This window comes from Podarcis liolepis, assembly GCF_965112155.1.
Source record: "Podarcis liolepis genome assembly, chromosome: 13".
NCBI lineage: Eukaryota > Metazoa > Chordata > Lepidosauria > Squamata > Lacertidae > Podarcis > Podarcis liolepis.
This window is the reverse complement of record NC_139573.1, coordinates 5,401,523-5,428,920: the sequence shown is the minus strand read 5'-3', so window position 1 is coordinate 5,428,920 and position 27,398 is coordinate 5,401,523. Positions and strand designations below refer to the sequence as shown.

The 27,398-nt window shown below is 48.8% G+C and overlaps 1 protein-coding gene across 1 annotated transcript in view; it reads left to right on the top strand.

Annotated features, from left to right (window-relative positions):
- The window catches only part of LOC310692089 (polyunsaturated fatty acid lipoxygenase ALOX15B-like), a 44,981-nt gene extending 27,875 nt beyond the window's left edge, over nucleotides 1-17,106 (top strand). Inside the window, exons 8-15 of the mRNA XM_083472611.1 lie at nucleotides 3,014-3,217; nucleotides 4,478-4,564; nucleotides 6,633-6,802; nucleotides 7,931-8,052; nucleotides 12,048-12,148; nucleotides 13,348-13,518; nucleotides 15,224-15,798; nucleotides 15,956-17,106. Coding sequence (XP_083328737.1) covers nucleotides 3,014-3,217; nucleotides 4,478-4,564; nucleotides 6,633-6,802; nucleotides 7,931-8,052; nucleotides 12,048-12,148; nucleotides 13,348-13,518; nucleotides 15,224-15,403 — 1,035 coding nt within the window. The 3' untranslated portion in view covers nucleotides 15,404-15,798; nucleotides 15,956-17,106. The remainder of the gene's footprint in view (nucleotides 1-3,013; nucleotides 3,218-4,477; nucleotides 4,565-6,632; nucleotides 6,803-7,930; nucleotides 8,053-12,047; nucleotides 12,149-13,347; nucleotides 13,519-15,223; nucleotides 15,799-15,955) is intronic.
- The last annotated feature ends 10,292 nt before the right edge of the window (nucleotides 17,107-27,398 follow it).

Here is a 27,398-nt window from a genome sequence, read left to right as displayed (position 1 = left end):
AGTTTCCCCAGAATGTCTGCTTTATATACATTATTTACACAATGGGCTGCACGTGATTGGGTAATTCCGGAATCTTCCTGTAGGCCAATCAGGTTGGAGATTCACTTCCATCTGGAGCCAGATTGGTTGGCTCCTGCAGACCAATCATACTGCTGCATTGTTCTAGGGCCAATCAGACTGCTGCATTCTGAATCCTATTGTTCTAGGGCCAATCAGACTGCTGCATTCTGGATCCTATTGTTCTAGGACCAATCAGACTGCTGCATTCTGAATCCTATTGTTCTAGGACCAATCAGACTGCTGCATTCTGAATCCTATTGTTCTAGGACCAATCAGACTGCTGCATTCTGAATCCTATTCAACTCATTACATAACAGATAGATAGATAGATAGATAGATAGATAGATAGATAGATAGATATTCAATGAGGTCAAGGAGGCGGTAGATTCTTAGCATACAAGGAGGAAACCCTACACAAATCCAGAATGCAGTCCTTAAGACAGTTCGATGGAGCCTTGTTCACCTCCTGCCAGCAACTCCCGCAGCCAAGCTGGTGCCAAATAATAATAATAATAATAATAATAATAATAATAATAATAATAATAAAATTTTATTTATACCCCGCTCTTCCCAGTTCAAAAACCGGGCTCAGGGCGGCTAACAACAAATTTAAAACACTTTAAAACACTTAATTATAAAAGCAGCATAAAATACACTATAAAAACATAAATAACAAAAAAAAATAAAAAATCGGTCAGATAATCCCCAGGGCTAGCTGGCTGAATTGGTCCTACTTGGGCCAGCGAGGAGGCCAGGGGAGAATTAGCTGTGGGATCTCAGAGCGGGTGATCTTCATAAAAGGGGAGGGGGAGGGAAGGGAAGGGAAATAAAAGATCATGCTGGATTCAAATTAAAGGCCAGGCAGAATAGCTCTGTCTTACAGGCCCAATGGAAGGAGATTAAATCCTGCAGGGCCTTGGTCTCATGGGACAGAGCGTTCCACCAGGTCGGAGCCATCACTGAGAAGGCCCTGGCCCTGGTGGAGGATAGTGTGACTTCCTTAGGGCCCGGGACCTCTAATCTATGGTTGTTCATGGACCTTAAGGTCCTCTGTGGGGCAGACCAGGAGAGGTGGTCCCGTAGATACGAGGGTCCTAAGCCACAAAGGGCTTTAAAGGTCAAGACCAGCACCTTGAACCTGACCCTGTACTCCACCGGGAGCCAGTGCAACTAGATGGGCCATGGGACAGTCTGTCTTCTAGACCAGTGTTTCCCAACCTTTTTTGGGCAAAGGCACACTTGTTTCATGAAAAAAATCTCGAGGCACACCACCATTACAGCCCCGTGACGTCAGCGCGCAGCGTCACGCCGGGAGGGACATGAATTGCTAGCAAATTACATAATCACCTCCTTGAGGGCTGGCTCATCTTCTCCGAAGGCAGAACCCCATTAATTAACAGCACAGACTCACACCATAGCCAAGACGAGGGGGGAAAACCTCAGTCATGCACAGTCATGCACATGTGGGGGCTAAATGAGGACGAAGACCGGGCAGAGAGCAGGGTTCAAATCACCCCACCTGGCCAGGACAATCCCTGGGTGCTCCCTTGGGCCACTCGCCTGACCCACCTCGCAGGCCTGTTGTTGCGAGGATAACACGGGGAGAACCACGCGCGCCCCCGGGAGCTCCTTGGAGGAGAAAGCGGGCGATGAATGCAATGCACGAAATATATGAGAGGCGACCAGGTTTTGCAGGTGAGGGGCCCCCGCCAGCCTCCGCTTCCAACACCCGGCGCAACGACGCCGAAGTTTCCCCCCGGGCTCGGCTCGGGGAGCAGCGCTGCTCCCCCCGGCTCCACTTCGCCCTCCCGGCTCTCTCTGCCGCCCACTGGGGACCCCCCTCACCTGCCAAGTCCGGAGCGCCGGTGGAAGTTGCATGCATGCATGCAGGGCGCCGCGTTGCCATTGCATTGCACTGCACTCCATGCAATGCCTGCACGCATGCATTGCCTTGCACGCCCGCCAAGGGGTCTCCCCGCGGTCCGATGCGTCCCCTCCGGCGCGGATGCAGCATTGCAAAAATAAAAAAAACCCCGACGCAGCCCTACCTGGGGGGCAGCCTCCGCCTCCGCCGCTCCGCCTCCACGGGGATCCCCGGGCTCCATCCTGCCGCCCGATCTCCGCGGGGGCGCAGGCAGGCTGCGCGGGGTCTGCGCGGAAGAGCCCCTGCCCGCCCGGCCGCCGCTGCTGCGCTCATTCCATGGCCGGGAGAAGAGCGCTTCAAACAAAACGCCCGGCCCGCCAGGCCACGCTGGGAAACGTGGTTCGCGCACCCCGCGCGGGCGCGGAGCCCAAGGGCGAGGGGACTACGGATCCCGGCAGCCCCCGCGCCGGGGACGGAGGGGGAGAGGCCGGGTGCAGGGATGGAGGGACGGGTGGGCGAGCGAGTGAGTGAGTGGCAGCCGCCAAGCCTTGGCCGAGAGCCAGGAAGGGCCTCCCCGGAGGAGGAGGGAGGCGCAGAGCGAGAGGGAGGGAGGGAACCCCAGGGGTCATCTAGTGACGGCGCCCCAATCGAAAATTTGACTTAAAAAAAAATCTTTCGAATTTTTTAATTTTCCCCGCGGCACACCAGGCAACATCTCACGGCACACTAGTGTGCCACGGAACAGTGGTTGGGAAACACTGTTCTAGACCAGGGGTAGGCAACCTAAGACCCAGGGGCCGGATCCGGCCCAATCGCCTTCTAAATCCGGCCTGCGAACGGTCCGGGAATCAGTGTGTTTTTACATGAGTAGAATGTGTCCTTTTATTTAAAATGCATCTCTGGGTTATTTGTGGGGGATAGGAATTTGTTCATTATTATTTTTTCAAACTATAGTCCGGCCCCCACAAGGTCTGAGGGACAGTGGACCGGCCCCCTGCTGAAAAAGGTTGCTGACCCCTGTTGTAGATAGCCTGAAAACACCTTCCTTTGCCGTTGCATCTTCTTTTCTATTGTGATTCCCTCTTCCAGTTGAGCCAGCGCCCAGGTCCCCAAAGTCCCATTTTCTTGCCCACCGACGAAGAGTGGATCTGGACCTTAGCCAAGACCTGGGTGCGAAACTCCGAATTCCACATCCACGAGGTGAACACCCACCTGCTCCGTGGACACCTGATGGCGGAAGTCTTTGCGGTGTCGACACTGAGGCAGCTGCCCATGTGTCACCCCCTGTACAAGGTGAGAGAGAGCCCAGAGGGGGTTCAGTTTGGGGCATTTAGCGGCAAGTACAGGGAGGGATATAGGGACGCAGGTGGCGCTGTGGGTTAAACCACAGAGCCTAGGGGCTTGCCGATCAGAAGGTCGGCGGTTCGAATCCCCACAACGGGGTGAGCTCCCATTGCTCGGTTCCTGCTCCTGCCAACCTAGCAGTCCGAAAGCACACGAGTGCAAGTAGATAAATAGGTACCGCTCTGGTGGGAAGGTAAACGGCGTTTGCATGCACTGCTCCGGTTCGCCAGAAGCGGCTTTGTCATGCTGGCCACATGACCCAGAAGCTGTACGCTGGCTCCCTCAGCCAATAAAGCGAGATGAGCTCCGCAACCCCAGAGTCGGTCACGACCGGACCTAATGGCCAGGGGTCCCTTTACCTTTACGGGGAGGGATGTTTTCGGCATCCTCTTTTATCTTTTGAAGGAAACGAACCATGTCTGGGGGAAAAGGCTGCCTCTCTCAGAGGAGGCAGCGATGCTACCAGCCTGGATGGCTTTGCCCCCTCTTATAAAAAAATAATAATAACTTGTGGGTATCTCATGAAGCTGAAAGTTAGAAGATTGGGGACAAGTAAAAGGAAGTCCTTCTTGATGCAGTGAATAGTTAAGCTGTGGGACTTGCTCTTGCAGGAGGTAGTTAAGGCCAACAATCTAAAAGGTAAAGGTAAAGGGACCCCTGACCATTAGGTTCAGTCGTGGCCGACTCTGGGGTTGGGGTGCTCATCTCTCTTTACTGGCCGAGGGAGCTGGCGTACAGCTTCCGGGTCATGTGGCCAGCATGACTAAGCCGCTTCTGGCGAACCAGAGCAGCGCACAGAAACACCGTTTACCTCCCCGCCAGAGCGGTACCTATTTATCTACTTGCACTTTGACGTGCTTTCGAACTGCTAGGTTGACAGGAGCAGGGACCGAGCCACAGGAGCTCACCCCGTCGCGGGGATTCAAACCGCCGACCTTCTGATTGGCAAGTCCTAGGCTCTGTGGTTTAACCCACGGCGCCACCCCTGTCCCAACAATCTAGAAGGCTTTAAAAGAGGACCAGGCAAATTCATGAAGGGGGAGAGGGCTATTTTCAGGGATTGGACTTGAGAGGGGTGGGGTGGAGGGGCTGCGAAGGGGAGAATCGGGGAGAACATGCTATGACTTCAGTTACAAGACCTTTGTCTCTGCGTACTTTGAGACATCCCCCCTCCATCCTTACACCTGTTCCCTTTCTGCCCCCCTCCAGCTCCTAATTCCTCACCTCCGTTATTCCATCCATATCAACGTGCTGGCCAGAACCTACCTTATCAGCCAAGGAGGTACCTTTGACAAGGTAAGTGGGAGACTCGTGGGACGCCCTTGGTGGAATGCGTGGTGACCCCACCGTGGAATGCCTTCCGCGCTGAGCCAGCTCTTCAGGCCTCAGGACACACAGTGATCTCTGTTCTTCCACATCCCACCCATTCGACCACAGGGTGATTCGCAGCTGACTTGGGGAGTCTTTTCTGGGGGTGCCTCTCTGTTTTGCAGGGCTCTGAGGGCAGTCTTCTGTCTTGGAAGTGCCCTGCTTTTGAAGGCTGCCCAGTTTGGTTTAAGGATGCAGAACCCAAAGAAGGAGATTCAATGGGGAGATTTGAGGTTTCCTCCCAAGGGAGTGAGTGGGTTGAGCCACAGGCCTCCCTGCCAGATTTAAATGCATTGGGGATTCATCCCAGGTTAGTCTTCCTCAGAAGCCGATAGATGTAGCTAACTTAAGCCTGTTCATTTCAATGGATGTGCTCTGAGTACAAGTTAACAGGGTACAACCCAATTTAAATTATAGCAATTATTTCCTCTCTCTTTTTTGTAAAGTACCGTATTTTTCGCGCCATAGGGCGCACCGGACTATAGGGCGCACCTAGTTTTTAGGGTGGGAAATAAAGAGAGAGAAAATATTTTTCCCCCCCAGCCCCAAAGAGCAAAGAAGCCAAGACAGCCAGCAGGATCCATCCTGCTGGCTGTCTTGGCTTCCTCTTTAGCCACGCACAACTTCTCCAGCCGGGAGAGGCTGCGCGTGGCTTTGGCAGAAGCCAAGACAGTGAGCAGGATGGATCCCGCTCGCTGTCTTGGCTTCGTTTTTAGCCGTGGGGCTGGGGCGGGGTAAGCCCAAGCTTCCCCCGACCCCAGCCCCCAGAACAGGTCCGGGAGCGGCAGCAAGGTTGCACGCAGCCTTGCCGCCGCTCCCGGAACTTGCGGATAGCTGCCTGAAGCCCAGGGAGCGCAGCGGGAGTTGGCGCTGCGCTCCCCGGGCTTCAGGCTGCAGGCTGCTATCCGCAAGCCTTCGGAGTACGGGGGAACTCCTGCTGCGCTCCGAAGGCTTGCAGATAGCTGCCTGAAGCCTGGAGACCGAGAGGGGTCGGCATGGAGGGAGCGCTCCCTCTGCGCTTCGGAGGCTTCCCGTTGCTATCGCTGAAGCCAAGGAGCCTGCATTCGCTCCATAGGTCACATACACATTTCCCCTTCATTTTTGGAGGGGGAAAAGTACGTCCTATAGAGCGAATTTTTTTTAGTTTTTATTTGGTTTTAAAAAATATATAAACTTATAACAAAATCAATTAAAAATCCGTATAAAGAGATTACTCTGAATCTCACAACACCCCCTATCCCCTCCATGGGTCCTAGTATCAATCAGTCCATAATACACAATTTTTTATCCATCTAAATTGTTCATAGTTTTTGTTACATTTGTTGTCGTTGCTTAGTCGTGTCCGACTCTTTGTGACCCCATGGACCAGAGCACGCCAGGCACTCCTGTCTTCCACTGCCTCCTGCAGTTACATTACAAGTGTGATTAAAATCCTGCTAATGTTTTAATCTGTTGGCAATGGTCTCCTGAATAAAATCCCCTTCTTTTTTAAAGTTCTTGTCCTCTTGGTTCCTGATCTTCCCAGTTAATTTTGCCATTTCAGCACAATCCATCAACTTGGTCTGCCATTCTTCGCTGGTCGAGATTGTTTCTTCCTTTTATCTCTGGGCAAATAACATCCGTGCGGCTGTTGTCGCGTACATGAACAGTCTTTTCTGGTCCTTTGGGATCGCGGTACCTATAATTCCAAATAAGAAAGCTTCTGGTGTGTTTTTTTTAGCAAATGTTATTTTAAACATTTTTTTCATTTCATTATATATCATCTCCCAGAAAGTTTTTGTTACCTGACACCTCCACCACATATGACAAAAGGTACCTAAATTATAGCAATTGTTTCCAAGTCTATACATATAGATCAGCACTGGCAAGTGTTAGATTATACACGGGGCTGTCTCTGAAGACAGTTTGGAAACTTCAGCTGGGGCAGAATTCGATGTGCCTCATTTTGGAGTGTGTTGAGTGGTCTTCTCCCCTCCCCACCCGCTTTCTGCCGCAGGCCATAGCGACCGGGCGCAGAGGGTTAGCTGTGCTTCTTAAAAAGTGCCTGGACAACCTGACCTACACGGATCTGTGCCTCCCTGAGGATATTGAGGCCCGAGGAGTCGGCTCGCTTGCCGATTACTACTACAGGGACGACGGGCTGAAGATATGGGATGCCATCGAGAGGTAAGAGAAACAGGATTCGCTGGGTGCTTTCAGTGGAATGGCTGGAGTCTTCTTCAAACATCAGCCCCATGCCCACCAGTTCCTCGCACGGCACGCCTGATCTCAAACTCTGCTCCCAGTTTCCAGAGTGGTTTGCTGCCATGTATGGTGTGGGGAGAGCTGCTACTCAAGAGCAAGGCATCAAAGCACATGTAGTGCAGAGACACGAATCCTGGGGATGGTAATTTCCACCAAGACCGTATAACACCGGTCCTGAAAGACCTACATTGGCTCCCAGTACGTTTCCGAGCACAATTCAAAGTGTTGGTGCTGACCTTTAAAGCCCTAAACGGCCTCGGCCCAGTAGACCTGAAGGAGCGTCTCCATCCCCCTCATTCAGCCTGGACACCGAGGTCCAGCTCCAAGGGCCTTCTGGCGGTTCCCTCCCTGCGAGAAGTGAGGTTACAGGGAACCAGACAGAGGGCCTTCTCGGTGGTGGCGCCCGCCCTGCGGAACACTCCACCATCAGATGTCAAGGAAATAAACTTTTTAGAAGTCATCTGAAGGCACCCCCATTTAGGGAAGTTTTGTATGTTTGATGTTTTAATATTCTGTTGGGAGCCGCCCAGAGTGGCTGGGGAAATTGTTGTTGCTGTTGCTGTTATTGTTACAGTGGTGCCCCGCAAGACGAATGCCTCGCAAGATGGAAAACACGCTAGACGAAAGAGTTTTCCGTTTTGGAGGTGCTTCACAAAACGAATTTCCTATGGGCTTGCTTCGCAAGACGACAATGTCTTGCGAGTTCTTGCTGGGTTTTTTTCCTCCCCCCCTTTGCTAAGCCGCTTATCAGCTGATCCGATCAGCAGATAAGCCGCTAAAAGCCGCTAATAGCGCTAATCCGCTAATCCTTCAATGGGCTTGCTTCGCAAGACGAAAAAACCGCTAGACGAAGAGAATCACAGAACGGATTCTTTTCGTCTTGCGAGGCACCACTGTATTATAGTTCACGCCTCACAGAGCTACGATTCACAGCACCCTTAAGCTCCCAGGATTATTTGCGGGATGCCGTGAACTTTAAATGTGCTTTAAATGTGTGGTGTGTGCACAGCCTGCCTGGGGAGCCGGCCTAACTTCTCATTTTTCCCACAGCTTCGTCTCTGGCATCGTGGAACTGTACTACAAAAGCAACTTGTCTGTCCAGAGAGATTACGAGCTTCAGGCCTGGATCTGCGACATCTTCACAAAGGGCTTTCTGTCCAAGCGGTCGTCAGGTACTCCGCCAAACCCATTTCCTGCTGCTTCCTTGTTCTGCTCGCTGTTTTCCTTCCTTCGGGACTTGTTTAGACTTTGGGAAGCCTATAAAAAGTATCCGCTTCCCCACAGGCCCCTTAACTTGGTGGAGGAGCACAAAATGTAACGCTGCCACACGGCTAACTATACCTCTGGTGTGCAGCCATCTGCGATGCACTATTTCATGGTATCATAGAATTGTTGAGTTGGAAGGGACACCCAGGGTCATCTAGTCCAACCCGCAGGAATGTGCATTTAACATGAACATCTGTTTTATTATGCTCTTCAGCCATGTCTGAGCCCCAACGCAAGTCACAGTGTGAAAACGCACAAAGGAAGCTGCAGTTAGATTGGGGGTACTTGGAGGGTGTTGCCATAAAAAAATTAAGGTCTTATGTATAATAAATGTTCATAAATGTACCAAGCAAACACGTACATAAATATATAAACCACATGTCTGAAGCAGCACAGGAAAACAGCCTGGAAACCATTTTGACTCCCAAGCTGACCAAATGATTTCTCTGCAAGGTCAAGGAAAATGGAAAAGCCTCCTCATTGTCTTTCCCTTCACAAATCCTGACTTTAGGGTATGTCTGTGTATGAATAGGGTGAGCCTGTGACCTGGCTCAGGAACTAAGTATTTGTCATTACAAAAGACTGGCCAGGCTCCCCAGGGTATCCAACCAAGTAAGCATTAACAGGTAACTTGCCAGACAGGAGGTAAACAACACACTCAGATTTCTGTTGTAGACCACCTTTTCTGTGATGTAGGGATGATGTTTATGGGGGTGGTCTTGGACTCCAAGGCTGGCAATTTAAAATGTCTATATAAGGGCGGGCACACCTGGGTTCGGAATCCTCCTCCTTTCCTGTGTGTGAGGGGATCACCCTGTTGCAACAGATCAATAAAGATCAGGCTTACGAACTGCTTTGCTTCTCAATATTCTCTGGTTGGCCTCTGTTATTTTCTCCGACTGATGGAGAACCTGCAAAGGACTCTATAAGGGCTCTTGTGTCCCCCATAAGGGGAGAAGGGCAGAATTTTGTTTAATACAGTGTGTAACAGCAGAGTCTCCAGACCCCCGGCAGTTGAAGCTGTAGATCAGGTTCCTAGGCCTTTTCCTCCAGTTGATGGGGGCAGGAGGAGAAGCTGAGGGACTTGGAGTGACAAGGTTTTTGTTTGGGGGGGGGAGCAGCCAAATGTTTTGTTGTTTTTAAAGGAAATCAAAGTTGTTGAGCTTTCCCCCTTGGATGGAAGCCAGGGAGCCCAACACTAGATGGCGCCAGAGACAACAGCAGGCGGATTCTAGTTTTGTCTCTGTCCTTTTCCCTACTGAAGTTCTGTAACGCCACCAGTGCTTTAGTGGTCACGAGGGAAGTGAGGAAGACCCGATCCGATTTCTTCTCTAGGGTCCCTGTCTCCAGCCAACCTGAATAAAATATTGGGGGGCAGGCAAGCATCACCCCATATAATAGATCACAAGATCTCTCTCGCTCTCTTTCCCTCTCAAATACACACACAAACACACACACACAAACTCCCCTCATTTGTGGTTTTTTATAATAATTTTTATTGCGTTTTCAATTTTATCATAATCACAGTTTCAGTACATAATTCAATAAACTCAAACATTGCTCTAACGGAGCACCGACCTCCCCCCGCCCCTCTTTCTGACTTCCATACATAATTACATTATTCTTAGTATTTCTATCACCACTTTTTTACCTTCTCTCTTATTTTTGTATTTCTCCTCATTAAATGTAAATCACTTTCTTATATTCTCATTACAAAACATTTCAGCTCAAACCTGCAAACGTTTTCCGATCTTTACAATGTTCTTTCATATAGAATATAAATTTGCTCCAGTCCTTTTGAAAGAGTTTGTTGCACTGATTCCGGATCTTCCCCCATCAGCTTTGCTAACTCTACCACACACACACACCATTTGAACGGCAACGGCCATCAACTTTGGGGCCGCCCGACCTCTGTTTATAAACCTTCAACAAAGGAGGGAACCCTCCTTCTGAGGGGGTTCCGCCCCACTGTCAAAATCCAACAAGCATTGTAAAGCGCCGGTCTTCAATTGGTGGGACAGGACCTGCAAGTGAGTTGCTGGGGTTTGCAAGAGGAGCACGACTCCCTTGCAGACATATGGTACAAGATTAAGGAACGGGTTGCTGTGGGTGAAAAAACAGGGCCTAGGACTTGCCGATCAGAAGGTTGGCAGTTTGAATCCCCGCAACGGGGTGAGCTCGCATCACTCAGTCCCTGCTCCTGCCAACCTAGCAGTTCGAAAGCACGTCAAAGTGCAAGTAGATAAATAGGTACCACTCCGGTGGGAAGGTAAACGGCATTTCCGTGCACTGCTCTGGTTCGCCAGAAGCGGCTTAGTCATGCTGGCCACATGACCCGGAAGCTGTACAATTTTATTGGCTCCCTCAGCCAATAAAGCGAGATGAGCACCGCAACCCCAGAGTCGGTTACGACTGGACCTAATAGTCAGGAGTCCCTTTACCTTTTTACCCAAGAAGAAAAATTTATGTAAAAATGGGATAGATATATGTTCAAAAATATAGTAAAGGTTCACTATATATGCTAGCATTCAATTGACATTGGAGAGAAATTGAGTTGAGAAATGAGCTCAAGGGTACATATTGATATAGGAATGTATTAGATAAAATGTAAAGAAATATACAATAATAAGAGTACATTCGTTTGTAAAAAAATATATATATATATACATTTGAGATTGACAGGAAGTCCATAGTGTTGGTACAAATATTATTTTGAAATAGCTTTATGTCTTAGTTTTTTTATTTTCTTTTTTCTTTCTTTAGGTACATAAATTTGACATACCATACAGTGGTGCCCCGCAAGACGAATGCCTCGCAAGACGAAAAACTCGCTAGACGAAAGGGTTTTGCGTTTTTTGAGTCGCTTCGCAAGACGAATTTCCCTATGGGCTTGCTTCGCAAGACGAAACGTCTTGCGAGTTTTTGCGAGTTTGTTTCCTTTTTCTTAAAGCCGCTAAGCCGCTAATAGCCGTGCTTCGAAAGACAAAAAAACCGCAAGACGAAGAGACTCGCGGAACGGATTAATTTCATCTTGCGAGGCACCACTGTATTTTTCGCTCTATAAGACACACCCGACCATAAGATACGCCTAGTTTTAGAGGAGGAGAACAAGTGGAAAAAAATCCCTCCCTCTCTGCGCAGCGCCTCTCCAGCGAAAAGAAGTCACAACAGCAAGAGGGATTGCTGCTTTTGCTGCGCAGCGATCCCTCTTGCTGTTCTGGCTTCTGGGGTAGTCGTGCCAAGCCTTTTCAGGGCAGGGGGGGCATTGCTCGGGCTAGGTGGTAGTCGGCCAGGTGGCAGGGCGCTCTCGCTCCCAGCTCAATTTGGGTCGTGGTGTCTGTGGGTCAGCGGTTCCCCCAGTTGATGCGCCGGGCGTCCCCAGTTCCCTCTCAACAGAAATGCAGCCCCACATCGCTAGAGATTTCTTTGAGTGCAACAGGCTAGGGCCTGCGATTGTAAACACAACACAGGACAGGAATTCGGTGCGCACCGATCCCTCTTGCTCTCCTGGCTTCAGGGATAGCTGCGCAGCCTGCATTCGCTCCATAAGACGCACAGACATTTCCCCTTACTTTTTAGGAGGGGGAAAGTGCGTCTTATAGAGCGAAAAATACGGTATCAACTTTGTATACATGTTGGAAATTATACGATAATATGCCCTGTAATGTAATATGATAATATATACATATGTGACATAAGAACGTTAATAAAAAAAGAAAAAAGGAAACGGGACCCAAGATGCGTGGTTGGGTTAAATCCCAGGCTGGTGGGTTTGAGCAAAAGATAGCCGAGGCTTGGACTCGCTGGCTGTCACGGTCCCCTTGCAACACTACAGCTCTATGATTCTCTGTTTGGTTGAAGATGCCTATTGTAAAGGACTTGTCCTCTCGCTTCCCTGCAGGCATCCCTTCCTCCATCCGCTCTGTTCCGGAACTCATCAAGTTTCTGACCATGGCGATCTTCACCTGCTCAGCCCATCACGCGGCCGTAAACAGCGGGCAGGTAAGTGATTCTGCTCTCCTTCCTTGCCTGAGCAGGGAGTATCTGTGTCAGAGATGTTTGAAGGCGCTGATTCCCATTCTGAAACATGCTCATCTCTTTTTTTGCTTTCACAAATTCATTCACACAAATAAAACTCATAGAAATATTAGAATTTAACACGAGATTCTTCCGAATCTTTGGACGTCCCTCCGCGGGTTCTTTAAATAACTTTGGTGTTTAGTTGTGTTCAACTCTTCGTGACCCCCTGGACCAGAGCACGCCAGGCACTCCTGTCTTCCACTGCCTCCCGCAGTTTGGTCTAACTCATGCTGGTAGCTTCGAGAAACTGTCCCACCATCTCATCCGCCGTCGTCCCCTTCTCCTTGCGCCCTCCATCTTTCCCAGCACCAGGGTCTTTTCCAGGGAGTCTTCTCTTCTCATGAGGTGGCCAAAGTATTGGAGCCTCAGCTTCAGGATCTGTCCTTCCAGTGAGCACTCAGGGCTGATTTCCTTCAGAATGGAGAGGTTTGATCTTCTTGCAGTCCATGGGACTCTCAAGAGTCTCCTCCAGCACCAGAATTCAAAAGCATCCATTCTTTGGCGATCAGCCTTCTTTATGGTCCAGCTCTCACTTCCATACATCACTACTGGGATAACCATAGCTTTAACTATACGGACCCTTGTTGGCAAAGTTAAATAACTTTATCAACTGCATATTATAAGTTGATCCAAATTACAACCCTCCGTTCTATCCAAAGTCTTTGTGTCATTGCAAGTTATTTAAAGCCCACCAGAGAGTTCATGTGTTTATAGTGTTCTTTTAAGTACATTCTATGTTTGCCCCATTCTCTACTGAAGTTCTGTCTTCCTGATTTCTGATTTTCCCAGTCAGTCTTGCCACCTCTGCATCGTCCAATGATTTCATCTGCCAGTCCTTCCTCGTAGCTATCTTCTCATCTTTCCGGCTCCGAAACGTGCTTGTCACAGCGGTGCTTCTGTTCCACTGCAGTTCGACTTTTGCAAAATGCAAAAAAAAAAAATTTTAAAAAATTTGTCTGGCTGGCTGCCTGCCAAAAAAGATCCTTTCTGATCTTTGGGGATAGTAAAACGAAACAACAACCGAAAGGAGGAGTGTTATGTTCTTCTGCTTTTAAATCAATAGATATGCGCTGAGTTTGCAGACTCTGTTTAACTTTCTTCTGTCCGCCCCTGGGCTGCAGTTTGAAATGGGTGCCTTCATGCCCAACTTGCCATCGTCCATGAGGAAACCTCCGCCGGACGTTAAAGCCCCAGTGACGCTGAAGGAATACCTGGACATCATCCCCGAGATGAACACCACCAGCCAAGTCCTCTCCGTCATCTGGGTCTTGCGGAATGAGGATTTTGACATGGTAAGAATATCCAGAATGCAGCAGCCAGACTGGTGACTGGGAGTGGCCGCCAGGACCACATAACACCGGTCCTGAGAGATCTGCATTGGCTCCCAGTACGTTTCCGAGCACAATTCAAAGTGTTGGTGCTGACCTTTAAAGCCCTAAATGGCCCAGTAGACCTGAAGGAGCGTCTCCACCCCCACGTTCAGCCCAGACACTGAGATCCAGCAACGAGTGCCTTCTGGCGGTTCCCTCATTGCGAGAAGTGAGGTTACAGGAAACCAGAAAGAGGGCCTTCTTGGTAGTGGCACCCGCCCTGTGGAACACCCTCCCTTCAGATGTCAAAGAGATAAACAACTACCTGACATTCAGAAGACATCTTAAGGCATCTTAAGGGAAGTTTTTAATGTTTGACATTTTAGTGTATTTTTGGTCTCTGTGGAAGCTGTCCAGAGTGGCTGGGGAAACCCAGCCAGATGGGCGGGGTACAAATAATAAATTATTAGTAGTAGTAGTAGTAAGAAAGGAGGACCTGGGAGAGACCTGGGTCCGTATCCCCACTCAGCCACAAAGCTTACTGGTTGACTTTGCTGCCTCTCTGCCTAAGCCACCAGATCAGCAATAAATCACATTTCACCAGTGAGGTGAGCTCGCTTCATTCAAAAGTCAGGAGGCCCAGGCCTAGTGAGCACAACAACTCTTTGCCAAAATGAGGCAGTTGCAAGGACTGAAGGTCTACTCCTTGCCACAGCTCCCTAGGTCCCAAGAAACCTGAGACTGCTTCCCTTTGTCTGTCTCTGCTCCACCCTCTTCATCCACCCCTTTTATTTTGACAAAGTAATCATCATAAATAAATAAGAATAAAAATATGCGCATCCCACCACCGAGACCATTGTAACTATCCAACCTCCCAAAATTTCAACACCTCTTGCGATGGTTTGACCCCTTTCCGTTTTAACAGTACAAATTCTGCAAACATAATAATAATAATTTATTGTTTATACCCCGCCCATCTGGCTGGGTTTCCCCAGCCACTCTGGGCGGCTTCCAACCGAATATTAAAAACAATACAGCGTCAGACATTAAAAACCTCCCTAAACAGGGCCGCCTTCAGTTGTCTTTTAGAAGTAAAATAGTTGTTTACCTTCCACATCTCCTCAAAATCATTTCTCCTGCATATTCCCTGTCTTACCTTAATGGCACATGTTAATTGATCATGAATAGTGATATCGCACACCTCTTTATACCATTCATTCAACGGTTCATTCCCTACTAAAAAATCTACAACACTTAAAATATAAATCCGGGGACATTAAATGAAATCCGGGGACGGACTTTGTCCGGGGACAGATTTGTACATCCGGTTACTGTCCCCGGGAAACGGGGACGTCTGGTGTTGTTGTTGTTTAGTCGTTTAGTCGTGTCCGACTCTTCGTGACCTCATGGACCAGAGCACGCCAGGCCCTCCTGTCTTCCACTTCCTCCCGCAGTTTGGTCAAACTCATGCTGGTAGCTTCGAGAACACTGTCCCAGCATCTCGTCCTCTGTCGTCCCCTTCTCCTTGTGCCCTCCATCTTTCCCAACATCAGGGTCTTTTCCGGGGAGTCTTCTCTTCTCATGAGGTGGCCAAAGTATTGGAGCTTCGGCTTCACGATCTGTCCTGGACGTCTGGTAACAATAAACTAAACTGACCCTGCATCTCTCTCTCTGTACCTGTTTGCAGAAACCTCTGGGGCAATATGATGATGAGCACTTTGTCGAGGAGGAACCGAAGCAGCTCATAACGGCCTTTCAAGAGCGCCTGGCGCACATTTCCGAGGAAATCAAGAGCAGGAACAAGTCGATGAAGCTTCCTTACACCTACCTCTGCCCAGACAACATAGAGAACAGCACGTGCATATAGAAGCCGGGTTTTGCAGCGCAGCGCATGCTTCCAGACCACACTGACTCTGCTGCGGTGCAGCCTTCCTCAACCCGGCGCCCTCCGGGTGCTCGATACTACAACTCCCGCCGGCCCCCAAGTCCAAAACATCCGGAGGGCGCCCGGTTGGAGGAAGGCTGTTTTTGAGTTTCTCTTTATGGAGAAACAGAAGCGCAGCCCCACATCGCTAGAGATTTCTTTGAGTGCAGCAGGGGCCTGTGATTGTAAACACAGGACAGGAATTCTGCAGCAGGCAGGCTCAGGCTGGCAGCATGCAACTTGAAGATTCACAGAACCCTTTAAAAAAGAGATCCACAAAATATAAAGTGCCTGTTCTGATTGGGGCAGAGCAGGGGTGCAGTTTGGGGGTGCTCCCAGTGGCGTAGCGTGGGGGGTGCAGGGGGGGCCGGCCGCACCGGGCGCAGCATCTGGGGGTTAGGGTTAGGGGGCGCAAATCCACGGGTTAGGGGGCGCAAATTACTTGCCTTGCCCCGGGTGCTGACAACCCACGCTACGCCACTGGCTGCTCCTTAGAATCACAGAATTGTAGGCAGATGACCTTTGGGAATCTCTTCCAATTCTATGATTCTGTGCAGGACGTATCAGGTTTAATCCCTGGCGTCTGACTGCTTCCAGCTAGTGTAGGCAAAAGTGATCTAGCTGGACCAACGGTCCGGCTCTGCAGAAGGCAGCTTCCCATGTTCTCGTGCAAGCTCAAGCCTGGACTACTGTAATGCGCTCTGCGTGGGGCTGCCCTTTAGGACTAGTCTGGAAATTGCAGCGGCTGCGCCCTTCGCTGCGGAGGCAAGGCCAGCTGAATCTTCTCCTGCACGTTACATTTCCTGTATCATTTCATACCCTTCCTCACCCTCGTGCCGTAAAGGGATCAGGGGTTTGGAGAGGGAAGAACCACTTGCAGACAGCCAGGTTGCCACTTGGCAGCGTGATTCGAACGCAGAGCTGTGTTTTCTTTCCATTTGGCAGTGGGGGTGGTGGTTAGAGGTGTTTAGACAAAAATGCAAGGGGAGGTCATTAAAACACACACACACAAACACATACAAAACAGCAACCCAAACCCATTTCAGGCTGTGAAAAGAAAATATGTCAATCCAGATAGCTTTGCGCCTTAGCGGATTTTTCAAACGAAAAACTCAATTTTCAAGCGTACATAGTTTAAACCCGTTGTGGGCTTTGTGTCCCTTTGATTCCAGTAAGACTTCAAAATATTATTATTTTTATTTGTTAAATATGTATATTGCCCTTCATCTGAAGACCACGGGGCAGTTCACAACATAAAAATCAAAAACAAAACGAAACAATAACTCCCCACCCAGTAAGAGCTTGTGGATGCAGGATTGCGAATGAACTGCTTTCAGGTCAAGGCATAAAACGCTGCGTTAAAAAAAAAGAAAATTAAAAATTATTGCATTTTGGAAAATTACAGAGAAAGAATAAATTAAAAATTACACCTGAATACACAAAAAGAAAAGAAGAAAAGCAAAAAAAAGTCAATAATAAAGAGAAGAAAAAGAAAAAATGACGTACACAAAATTGTTCAAAGGATACAAACCGTAATTTGGATATTCTACACAAAAGGCTCCCAGAAAGAAATGACATTCATATTTCTTTTCTTCCCTTACAATCACTTGCTTTCTGTTCCAGTAAACTTGTTTGAATCCCTGTTATGTTAGTTGACTTCCCTCTATCTCTTTGCGGCTTCGACGCGTCTCATTGGTTACCAACAATCTGCATTCCTTTATTCAAATCGATTTTTTCCCATTATATCTGTGAAATTAACCTAAGCACAACCATTATTTTTGGAACCATATTTAGTCAGGTAGTTTTTGAAGCAAGCCCATTCCATTTTTTTACCTTGTCGCCTGAGTGATGCTGTTTTTAAGCCTCTAGTAGGGATTTCTGCCACCAACCGGCCAACTGTTGGTTGCTAGGGCAGGCCGTGTGTGTGTGTGTGTGTGTGTGTGTGTGTGTGTGTGTGTGTGTAGCCCTGCAGAAGTATGGCTGGACCTGATGGGAGCAAGGCAGAGAGCTCAAGAGCTCTTTCTGCGTCAGGAAAACTCCATGCAGTTCTTTCTAGGTAAAGGTAAAGGGACCCCTGACCATTAGGTCCAGTCGTGACCGACCCTGGGGTTGCGGCGCTCATCTCGCTTTACTGGCCGAGGGAGCCAGCGTACAGCTTCCGGGTCATGTGGCCAGCATGACTAAGCCGCTTCTGGCGAACCAGAGCAGCGCACGGGAACGCCGTTTACCTTCCCGCCCGAGCAGTACCTATTTATCTACTTGCACTGGCGTGCTTTCGAACTGCTAGGTTGGCAGGAGCAGGGACCGAGCAACGGGAGCTCACCCCATCGTGGGGATTCGAACCACCGACCTTCTGATCGGCAAACCCTAGGCTCTGTGGTTTAACTCACAGCGCCACCCGCGTCCCTACAGTTCTTTCTAGTAAGTACCATAATAATGATGATTATTTGTCAGCAGTTTGCAGAAATCAATTATCTCTAAATGTGGTGGCCTTGAATTTACGAGTCCGGCATAAGTGCCGTCCGGCAGAAGGGAGCGTTTTGGAGACTCTGAAGCTGCCCCCTGGGCTCGCTCGTCAACAGTTCTGATAATCAAGATGATTCTCTTCCTTAATTTATAACTAGTATCTTGTCAACTTTGGCTCGAACTTGCGTTTGGCACTGCCTAGCAAAGTACCGTATTTTTCGCTCTAGAGGACACACCCCCATAGGAGGGGGAGAACAGGGGGGGAAATACTCCCCCTCTCTGCTCAGCGCCCCTTCAGCGAAGCTGGAGGAGAAACGGAGCCCCTTCCATTTCTCATCCCGCTTCGCTGAAGGGGCGCTGCGCATGGAGGGAAAACTGTGCAGCACCTCTCCAGCGAAGCAAAGCCTGGAGAGCAAGAGGGATCGGTGTGCACTAACCCCTCTCACTCTCCAGGCTTCAGGCGGCTATCCGCAAACCTTCCGAGCACAGCGGGAATTCCTGCTGAGCTCCGAAGGCTTGCGGCTAGCTGCCTGAAGCCCCCAGAGCGCAGCTTTTGAAGCCTCCGCAGAGCAGCCACCCACAAGGTAGAACAGCGAGGCGGAGCGCTGCACAGTGCTCCGTCTCCCTGTTCTGGCTTTGGGCTTAGCCGCGCAGCCTTCATTCGCTCTATAGGATGCACACACATTTCCCCTTAATTTTTGGAGGGGAAACGTGCGTCCTATAGAGCGAAAAATACGGTACTCAGCCCAGCCCAGCTTCATGCAGCCTCAGAGTTTAGGGGAGTTAGAACAATGAGATAAAACAATAAATGAAAACAACAAAACGAAGCACTAAAAGAAGTTTAGAAATGAAATGGAAGAGAGGATGAAAACAAATGCTAAAGGATGGTTATAGACCAGAAACTTGCCTTAGAGTTGGCCTTAGAACTCAAACCCCAGCTCCAGGCATTCAGCAGCCATCTCCCCCCCCCCCCAAACCCCATGCAAAAAGAGCTTTTCAGCTCTCTTCCTTGCTTGAGGGGGGCAGGCGAGACCCACTCTGAATCCCAACTCCAGAAAGTGTAGGATGCTCGGGGGGGGGGGGGCAGTCCAAATAGACACACCATATTTTTTCCTCTATAAGATGCACCAGACCATAAAACGCACCTAGTTTTTGGAGGAGGAAAATAATCTGAATCCCAGAAGCCAGAACAGCAAGAGGGACTACTGCTTTCGCTGTCCAGCGATCCCTCTTGCTGTTCTGGCTTATCATAGAATCATAGAGTTGGAAGAGACCACAAGGGCCATCGAGTCCAACCCCCTGCCAAGCAGGAAACACCATCAGAGCACTCCTGACATATGGTTGTCAAGCCTCTGCTTAAAGACCTCCAAAGTAGGAGACTCCACCACACTCCTTGGCAGCAAATTCCACTGTCAAACAGCTCTTACTAATGTTCTTCCTATTGTTTTGGTGGAATCTTCTTTCTTGTAGTTTGGATCCATTGCTCCGTGTCCGCTTCTCTGGAGCAGCAGAAAACAACCTTTCTCCCTCCTCCTCTGCGAAAGTAACGCAAAGCCTCTTCAGGCCAGGGGGAACGTTCCTCCCACTGCCCTGAGGAGGTTTCGCGCGGCTATCCCAGAAGCCAGAACAGCAAGGGGGATCGCTGCGCAGAGAAAGCAACAATCCCTCTTGCTGTTCTGGCTTCTGGGATAGCTGCACAGCCTGCATTTGCTCCATAAGATGCACACACATTTCCCCTTGCTTTTTAGGAGGAAAAAAGTGTGTCTTATAGAGCGAAAAATACGGTGTTTTTGCATCTGTGAGGCCCTGGGAACCAAACCCCTGCGTAAGATGCAATTGTACTGTGCAAGAAGCCATGTTGAGTGTGTTTGTGTGTGATTTATTCCGGATGTGCTCAGAGATTGCAGCCCGAGCCCTCGCCGTGCCCCAGCACTGAACTCTCGCCGATGGTCTTCTGCCAGAAATGTGATTAATGTTTGTGTTTTCCCTTTTTTCTCCGTTTCCCGGCACGCGAAACTCTACCGTAATTCTCTTGAGGCCTTTGCATCAGCCTAACCTCGTTCCCCTAGCCTACTGTTTATGAAGTAATGTCGGAGGTTAAAATACACTGGGTTTTTTTGCCGCTGTTGATTTTGTACCTGCCTTTGTCCTATCGACTTTCTGATTAGCAAAACAATGGAAATGGACAGTATAAAGTCGCAGGGCCTATCTAGCTCTTGTTTCCGTGGCTGGCGAAAAGACAGGAGCGCAGGAAAGCAGCTGGGACAGAGTCGGATCCTTCGTCCGTCTAGTTCAGAAACGCTGACACACAACCTCAAAGCTCCTCCTCCTATATATTGAGCATTCATGCTGATTTGATCACACAAAGTTTACGCAGAGGTTAGATTAAATCCTGTCTTTCCTGAGCGCTTATTCTGATTTGTTTTGCAGGGAGGCTGGAAGCCAACAATTATTGTGGGGTCCTTTAAATAAAATAAAATAAAAATATATTTTCCTGTTAATCATTCTGCACTTTGTAGTGTATTTGCTCATCATTTTCCAAACCACAAAAAGTTCATTTTAAAACAACAACAACAACAACAACAACAACAACAACAACAACAACATTAATTTGTTGCGCTAGGGTGGACAGCGTGTTTCGACCCAGTTCCACAGCACAAAGCTACATTTCCCAGAATGTGCTTGGGAGTTCGTTCGTCAAAGGAAGTACTGGTTCGGCGTCTCTGAAAAGGAACTAATTCTGGCCCTCATTTGTCCCTTTGCAAACAAACAAGCTAGTTTGGTTCATCTTCCGTTCCCAGTTCAAGACATGTTTATCCAAATGATCATGGGAAAAGAAAATTCAGCATTCAGAATGCTACAAAGATATCCCTCCAGAGAAATCAATTTCATTGCACATTGATGACTATTTGTGCTCATGGTGCTAAAGGGGTGGCCATAAACTCATAGAACTGTAAAAAAAAAAAAGAAAGGGTAAAGGTAAAGGACCCCTGACAGTTACGTCCAGTCGCAGACGACTCTGGGGTTCTGGCGCTCATCTCACTTTACTGGCTGAGGGAGCCAGCGTTTGTCCACAGACAGTTTTTCCGGGTCATGTGGCCAACATAACTAAGCCGCTTATGGCGAAACCAGAGCAGCGCACAGAAACGCTGTTTACCTTCCTGCCTGAGCAGTACCTATTTATCTACTTGCACTGGTGTGCTTTCGAACTGCTAGGTTGGCAGGAGCTGGGACCGAGCAACGGTCAGGGATTCGAACCGCCAACCTTCCGATCGGCAAGCCCTGGGCTCTGTGGTTTAGACCGCAGCGCCACCTGCACCCCATAGAACTGTAGAGAAGGACAAAAAAATCCCTGCACCCAGTGCTTTTTTTCTTTAAAAAAAACCCAAAAACGTTTAGAGGTACTCTCATTTTCCAACTCATATTGAAATACTGACCTTCAACAAGGCCAAACTTAGATTCACAAAATGATTAGGGGTATGTGTAACCCTGTGTCCCCCCCAAAAAAGAAGGGAATGGTGAAGCTGGCATTCGAAACTCTTCCTATAATTTCAAAGGAAAAGGTTATCAATCCACTTTAAACTCTTTAATTGTGATGTTTCAGCAGCCAGCCATTTCGTAGGAAGCACATGGAGTGTTTATTCCTTCATTGTAAATGGAACCTTACACTGTCTACTGAGAAGTAAGTCCCTCTGTATTAAATGGAGCTTACTCCCAGGTAACTGGGTAAAGACCGCACAGCCTTCTTAAATCTTAAGCATTTTTACTCAGAACGAATTCTCTCTGAGTTCAGTCGGATTTTCTGGTATGCTCTTGATCATTCTCACAGTTTCCATTATTATTTATAATAATAATAATAATAATAATAATAATAATAATAATAATAATAATAATAATTTCCAACCTTTCCCCCCTGACAGGGACTCAGCGCTGCTTACAGCTAAAACTTTATTTCATTCTATTTATCTGTGGAAGATTTTTGCACGCGATCCCTTCCCTCGCACATTTTCCCCTTACAACATTCCTGCGAGGTAGGGTTAGGCTGAGAAGGTTGCACATGGCTCAAGGTGACAGATGTGTGCAGCGAGATCAAACGGGAGAAGCTTAAAGTCCCCATTTTCATCAGAGAAATGTTGGAGGTCACAAGCCCCCCTCGCAGGAGTAGAACGTGGGTATCTGCTTAAGAAATCAGTGAGATCCCGAGGCAAAAGCCATTCAGAAGACATTTATGTGGGACAACAAGGAGCTCTTGGGTATTGCAAAATGAGCGCTCCCTTGCCAGGTTACTTATTCTGCCAAAGGCTTCCTAGGAATCTGGTGGCTTTGTGTACATTTGATCTGCCTCAGATCTACCCGCCACCCCACCCTGCTTGGGAACATATCAAGCTGTCGGAGGGCCCAGTTACAGGCCATTTACTTACTGTAGGCTCCTTCACCAGCAGAAGAAGCAGGAAGAGATAAAATCAGTCATAAACTACCTGTTTCCCATCCCTTATCTCCCCATAAATTTCATTCCAGCCACAACAACAGCAGAGAGAGTTAAAGAGCTTTCCCAGCCATCCCGTTTATTGTGCATTGATAATAAGCTGTGCTCGCGATAGTATTATCAGGGCAGGTGTACAGATACCCTCTTTCAATACAGTTTGTGCCTGCTGAAAATTATCTATGCTGTGAACGCTCCAATTCAGGGTTTTTTGGTCACTTCTGGATGTCAATAATGCAGTAACTTCAAGAAAACATCACAAAAGCTGGCTGTTAACCAGAAGATTGGTGGTTGAGCCCATCCAGGGATAGCTGCATGCAGGATTCTACTATTCTGATATGCAGACAGTCCAGAATAAATCAGCCATCATTCAAAATACAGTGGTAGCAGAGACATCACCTTGCCAACAAAGGTCAGTATAGTTAAAGCTGTGGTTTTCCCAGTATTGATGTATGGAAGTGAGAGCTGGACCATAAAGAATATTGCTGAAGAATGGATGCTTTTGAATTCTGGTGCAGGAGGAGACTCTTGAGAGTCCCATGGACTGCAAGAAGATCCAACCTCTCCATTCTGAAGGAAATCAGTGCTCACTGGCAGGACAGATCCTGAAGCTGAGGCTCCAAGACTTTGGCCACCTCATGAGAAGAGAAGACTCCCTGGAAAAGACCCTGATGTTGGGAAAGATGGAGGGCACAAGTAGAAGGGGACGACAGAGGACGAGATGGTGGGACAGTGTTCTCGAAGCTACCAGCATGAGTTAGACCAAACTGCGGGAGGCAGTGGAAGACAGGAGTGCCTGGCGTGCTCTGGTCCAGGGAGTCACGAAGAGGCGGACACGACTAAATGACTAAACAACAACAACAACCTTGGTTCTCAAACTTAATCCGTTCCGGGAGTCTGTTCGCCTCCTGAAACTGTTCGAAAACCAAGGCGCAGTTTCCGATTGGCTGCGGGAGGTTCCTGCACTCAAGTATTGGACGTTCGTCTTCCGAAAAACGTTCGCAAACCAGACTCTCAATTCCGGGTTTGCGGCATTTGGGAGCCAAGCCGTTTGAGTACCAAGGTACCACTGTACTGTGAGACTGACCAAAATACGACAAAACGTTTTCTAAAACGGCAAGTGCAGAGGTTCCCAGGATTCTTTGCGGGAAGCCAGGACCGTTTAAAGCGTTGCGATACCGCTCTGAATGTATAGGGCAGGTTTTAACCATCTAGCGGCTGCATCCTGAGCTGGGGGCAGTTTCTGGGACGTCTCCAAGGGCAGCCCCACGTTGACGGCACTGCAGTAATCCGGAGGGGAAGGGAGGAAGGTTCAGAGCGGCAGGTGCTGCCATCAGTCTGTTTGCCAAAGGTGGCTTATCTGGCAGAGTGCAACTCCTTTCCAGAATTGGACAAGGATCAACATCCCGGGGAGATATCAAAAGGCACACCGACGGCACCTTGGTCTGGTTTATTGACAGCAACCCCTGAAATGGCCTCACGCTTCAGTTCAACACATTTTAATACAGTGGTACCTCGGGTTAAGTACTTAATTCGTTCCGGAGGTCTGTTCTTAACCTGAAACTGTTCTTAACCGGAAGCACCACTTTAGCTAATGGGGCCTCCTGCTGCCGCCGCGCGATTTCTGTTCTCATCCTGAAGCAAAGTTCTGAACCCGAGGTACTATTTCTGGGTTAGCGGAGTCTGTAACCTGAAGCATATGTAACCTGAAGCGTATGTAACCTGAGGTACCACTGTACTTTAAAAAAATGAGCCTTGCAGTGTATGGGGTCCCTTACGCCATTTCTGCTGACGGGGTGCGGGCTGTACGTCTGCCCCCCAAGCCCTCGCCTGGCGTCCCCGCTGCACTCGGTGCCTTTCGTGAGAAAACACAGCTTTCAAGAAAATAAACTTTTCTGAGAAGGCTTTCTTCCGCCGCAAGCCTGGAGGGAAGTGAAACAGGATGACAGGACATTTGTCTTCTGCGCCCGCCCCCCCAATGTCACAGAGACAGGGCCCAAGAGTCACCAGGACGGACTTGCAGTGGTTGCTTCCTGGTTCACTGCCCTTGCCCTTGTCGCCCCCCCCCCACTTTTGGGGGGGAAGTCTTAGAGGGCCTTTTTACAAACCCTATCCTTGCTTGCATGCCCCGTTAATTTCCGGTGTGATTTCTCGAGGCGTGGCCTTGTTAATCTCATCATCATCAATCTTTATTATGGTCCAGAGACCCAACAAATCATTACAAAGCAATATACAATTCATACAGCCCACCTCCAGGTTAAACAAGCATTTTGTTCAGAATATATAGACTTCCTCTATTCCCTCCCTTCTGAATTTCCTTGTACAGTGGTGCCTCGCAAGACGAAAAGAATCCGTTCTGTGATTCTCTTCATCTAGCAGTTTTTTCGTCTTGCGAAGCAAGCCCATTGAAGGATTAGCGGATTAGCGGATTAGCGCTATTAGCGCTATTAGTGCTATTAGCGCTATTAGCGGCTTATCTGCTGATCGGATCAGCTGATAAGCGGCTTAGCAGCTTAGAAAAAGGGGGGGAAGGGAAAAAACCAGCAGGAACTCGCAAGACATTGTCGTCTTGCAAAGCAAGCCCATAGGAAATTCGTTTTGCGAAGCACCTCCAAAACGGAAAACTCTTTCGTCTAGCGAGTTTTCCGTCTTGCGAGGCATTCGTCTTGCGGGGCACCACTGTATCTGTTTGTAACAGCTTTCCAATACCATTCTTAAACCAAAATATTTCTGGTTATTATCTAATTTATTCCCTTTTCTTACTTTCTAACCCTCCTTTATTTAATAAATCCTATTTTAATACTAGGCCTATTTGGCTTTCTAATTTTTTATATTACAATATTTATTGAAATAGTCTTTAAATTTCTTCCAATCTTCTTGGTATTCCTCTTCTTTCTGGTCACGGATTCTTCCAGTCAGGTCAGCTAGCTCCGAGTAATCCATCATCTTCATCTGCCCTTCTGCTTCTCGTTCTGGACTGCTCTCTGCCACAGCCTCTTCCCGCTCACGGAGACCAATCCCCTGGCCTGCCCCATTCATAAATACAGGGTAGCAAAGGGATGCAACCATTTCGGATTGGCTTCTAGAGCTCAGGTAGTCGGAGCACCTGCCTTTGTTTAAGGATTCACCCTGTGGGTTGCCTGAAGTGGGACAATTTGGATGTGGACGGCAGCGATCTAAACATTAAAGCCTTTGGAAGGAATCTTTCTTTTGAGTCTTTGTTCTCCAGCAACCGGGAGCCAAGAGAGCTGGTCTATTAAGGAGCTGTCCCATTAATCTCAGCCTAACCCCAGCCAGTTTCTGTCTGCCTGCCTTATTACACACAAGCAGCCCAAGGTGGTGAAACTTGACATCACCTTCTTCCTCCTTAAGTCTCAATGTTGCCCTTGTGCAGCCCAGAAGAGAGGAAGATGGGGACCAAGCCGGAATCAGGTGGCCCTGCCTCTGATCTGCTCTGGCACCACCTGCTGTTGGGCTCCCGGCCTTCTGACCTTTTGTTGTTTAGTCGTGTCCGCCTCTTCGTGACCCCCTGGACCAGAGCACGCCAGGCACTCCTGTCTTCCACTGCCTCCCGCAGTTTGGTCAGACTCATGCTGGTCTCTTCCAGAACACTGTCCCACCATCTCGTCCTCTGTCGTCCCCTTCTCCTTGTGCCCTCCATCTTTCCCAACATCAGGGTCTTTTCTAGGGAGTCTTCTCTTCTCCTGAGGTGGCCAAAGTCTTGGAGCCTCAGCTTCAGGATCTGTCCTGCCAGTGAGCACGGATTTCCTTCAGAATGGAGAGGTTGGATCTTCTTGCAGTCCATGGGACTCTCAAGAGTCTCCTCCAGCACCAGAATTCAAAAGCATCCATTCTTTGCCGATCAGCCTTCTTTATGGTCCAGCTCCCACTTCCATACATCACTACTTCCGACCTACCAGTCCCTATTTGTTTGTTTATTTATTTATTTATTTATTTATTTATTTATTTATTTATGGCGCCCAGATTAAAATCTCCACCGCTCTGAAAGCACTGCCATTGATGTGTTGCTGGCTCCTGTCTGTTCAACCAGGCGTTTGCAGGTTGCTAACCACAGGCCTTGGTGGGAACTGGCTGGTCTACTACAGCTTGCCATTGTCTGACTGCGTTCTAGCTCGGCCGGTAGAGCACGAGACGCTTAATCTCAGTCGTGGGTTCGAATCCCACATTGGGCAAAAAGATCCCTGTATATTGGACCCCCACGGTCCTTTCCAAATGTGATTCTATGAAACAGGCTGGAGGGCGCTAGCTGAGGACAAACTGAGTTTTACGGGGTGCTGGTGTCTGAATTTGACAAAACTATGGGTGGAAGCAAAGGGCTCCCCCCCTCCCTTTTATATTCCAAGAGACAGCCCTGCCACCATAAAGGTTCTTGCGTGTCAGGACAGTTTGACATGTCTTCCATGTAAACAAGGGCCGTTGTGAAACAGTTTTAAACAAAAGAAGAAGGGAAAAAACCACACGCCCCAAAAGGCAAACGCATTTTGAGAAGTCGAGTCGGGAAAGGCAGTGCAAAACGTGCTTGTCTGAGCAGGCCGGGAAACATATAAACAGATGCAAGTTGATCATTGAAGGTTGCTTAGTGTTGGGGCCTGGTTTTGGGAAGAGAGAGAGAGAGATTGAGAGAGGGTGTGCTTTGACGTTTGATGCTTTCCTTGAACACCTGGCCTCAGGTATCAGTTGTGGCTCTTCGCCTTCGTGAGAGCTCTGCCGTCCCTGAGAAGCAGGTTGACTGCAGGCAACTGCAGCCTCCCCAGGTGCCGCCCACTGGGGGCCGGCTCTGCTATTAGGCAGGAGGAGGCCACACGCAGGCTGCACATTTCAAGAATCTTAGACCACTTTAAACCGGTTCCCCCGAATAATCCTGGGAACTGTAGTTTAAGGGGGCTTAAGAGTTGTAGGGAGGAGAGTCTATACCCCTCGCAGAGCTGCTACAACTGCCAGCATGGCTTAAGGAGAAATCCCTCTTCC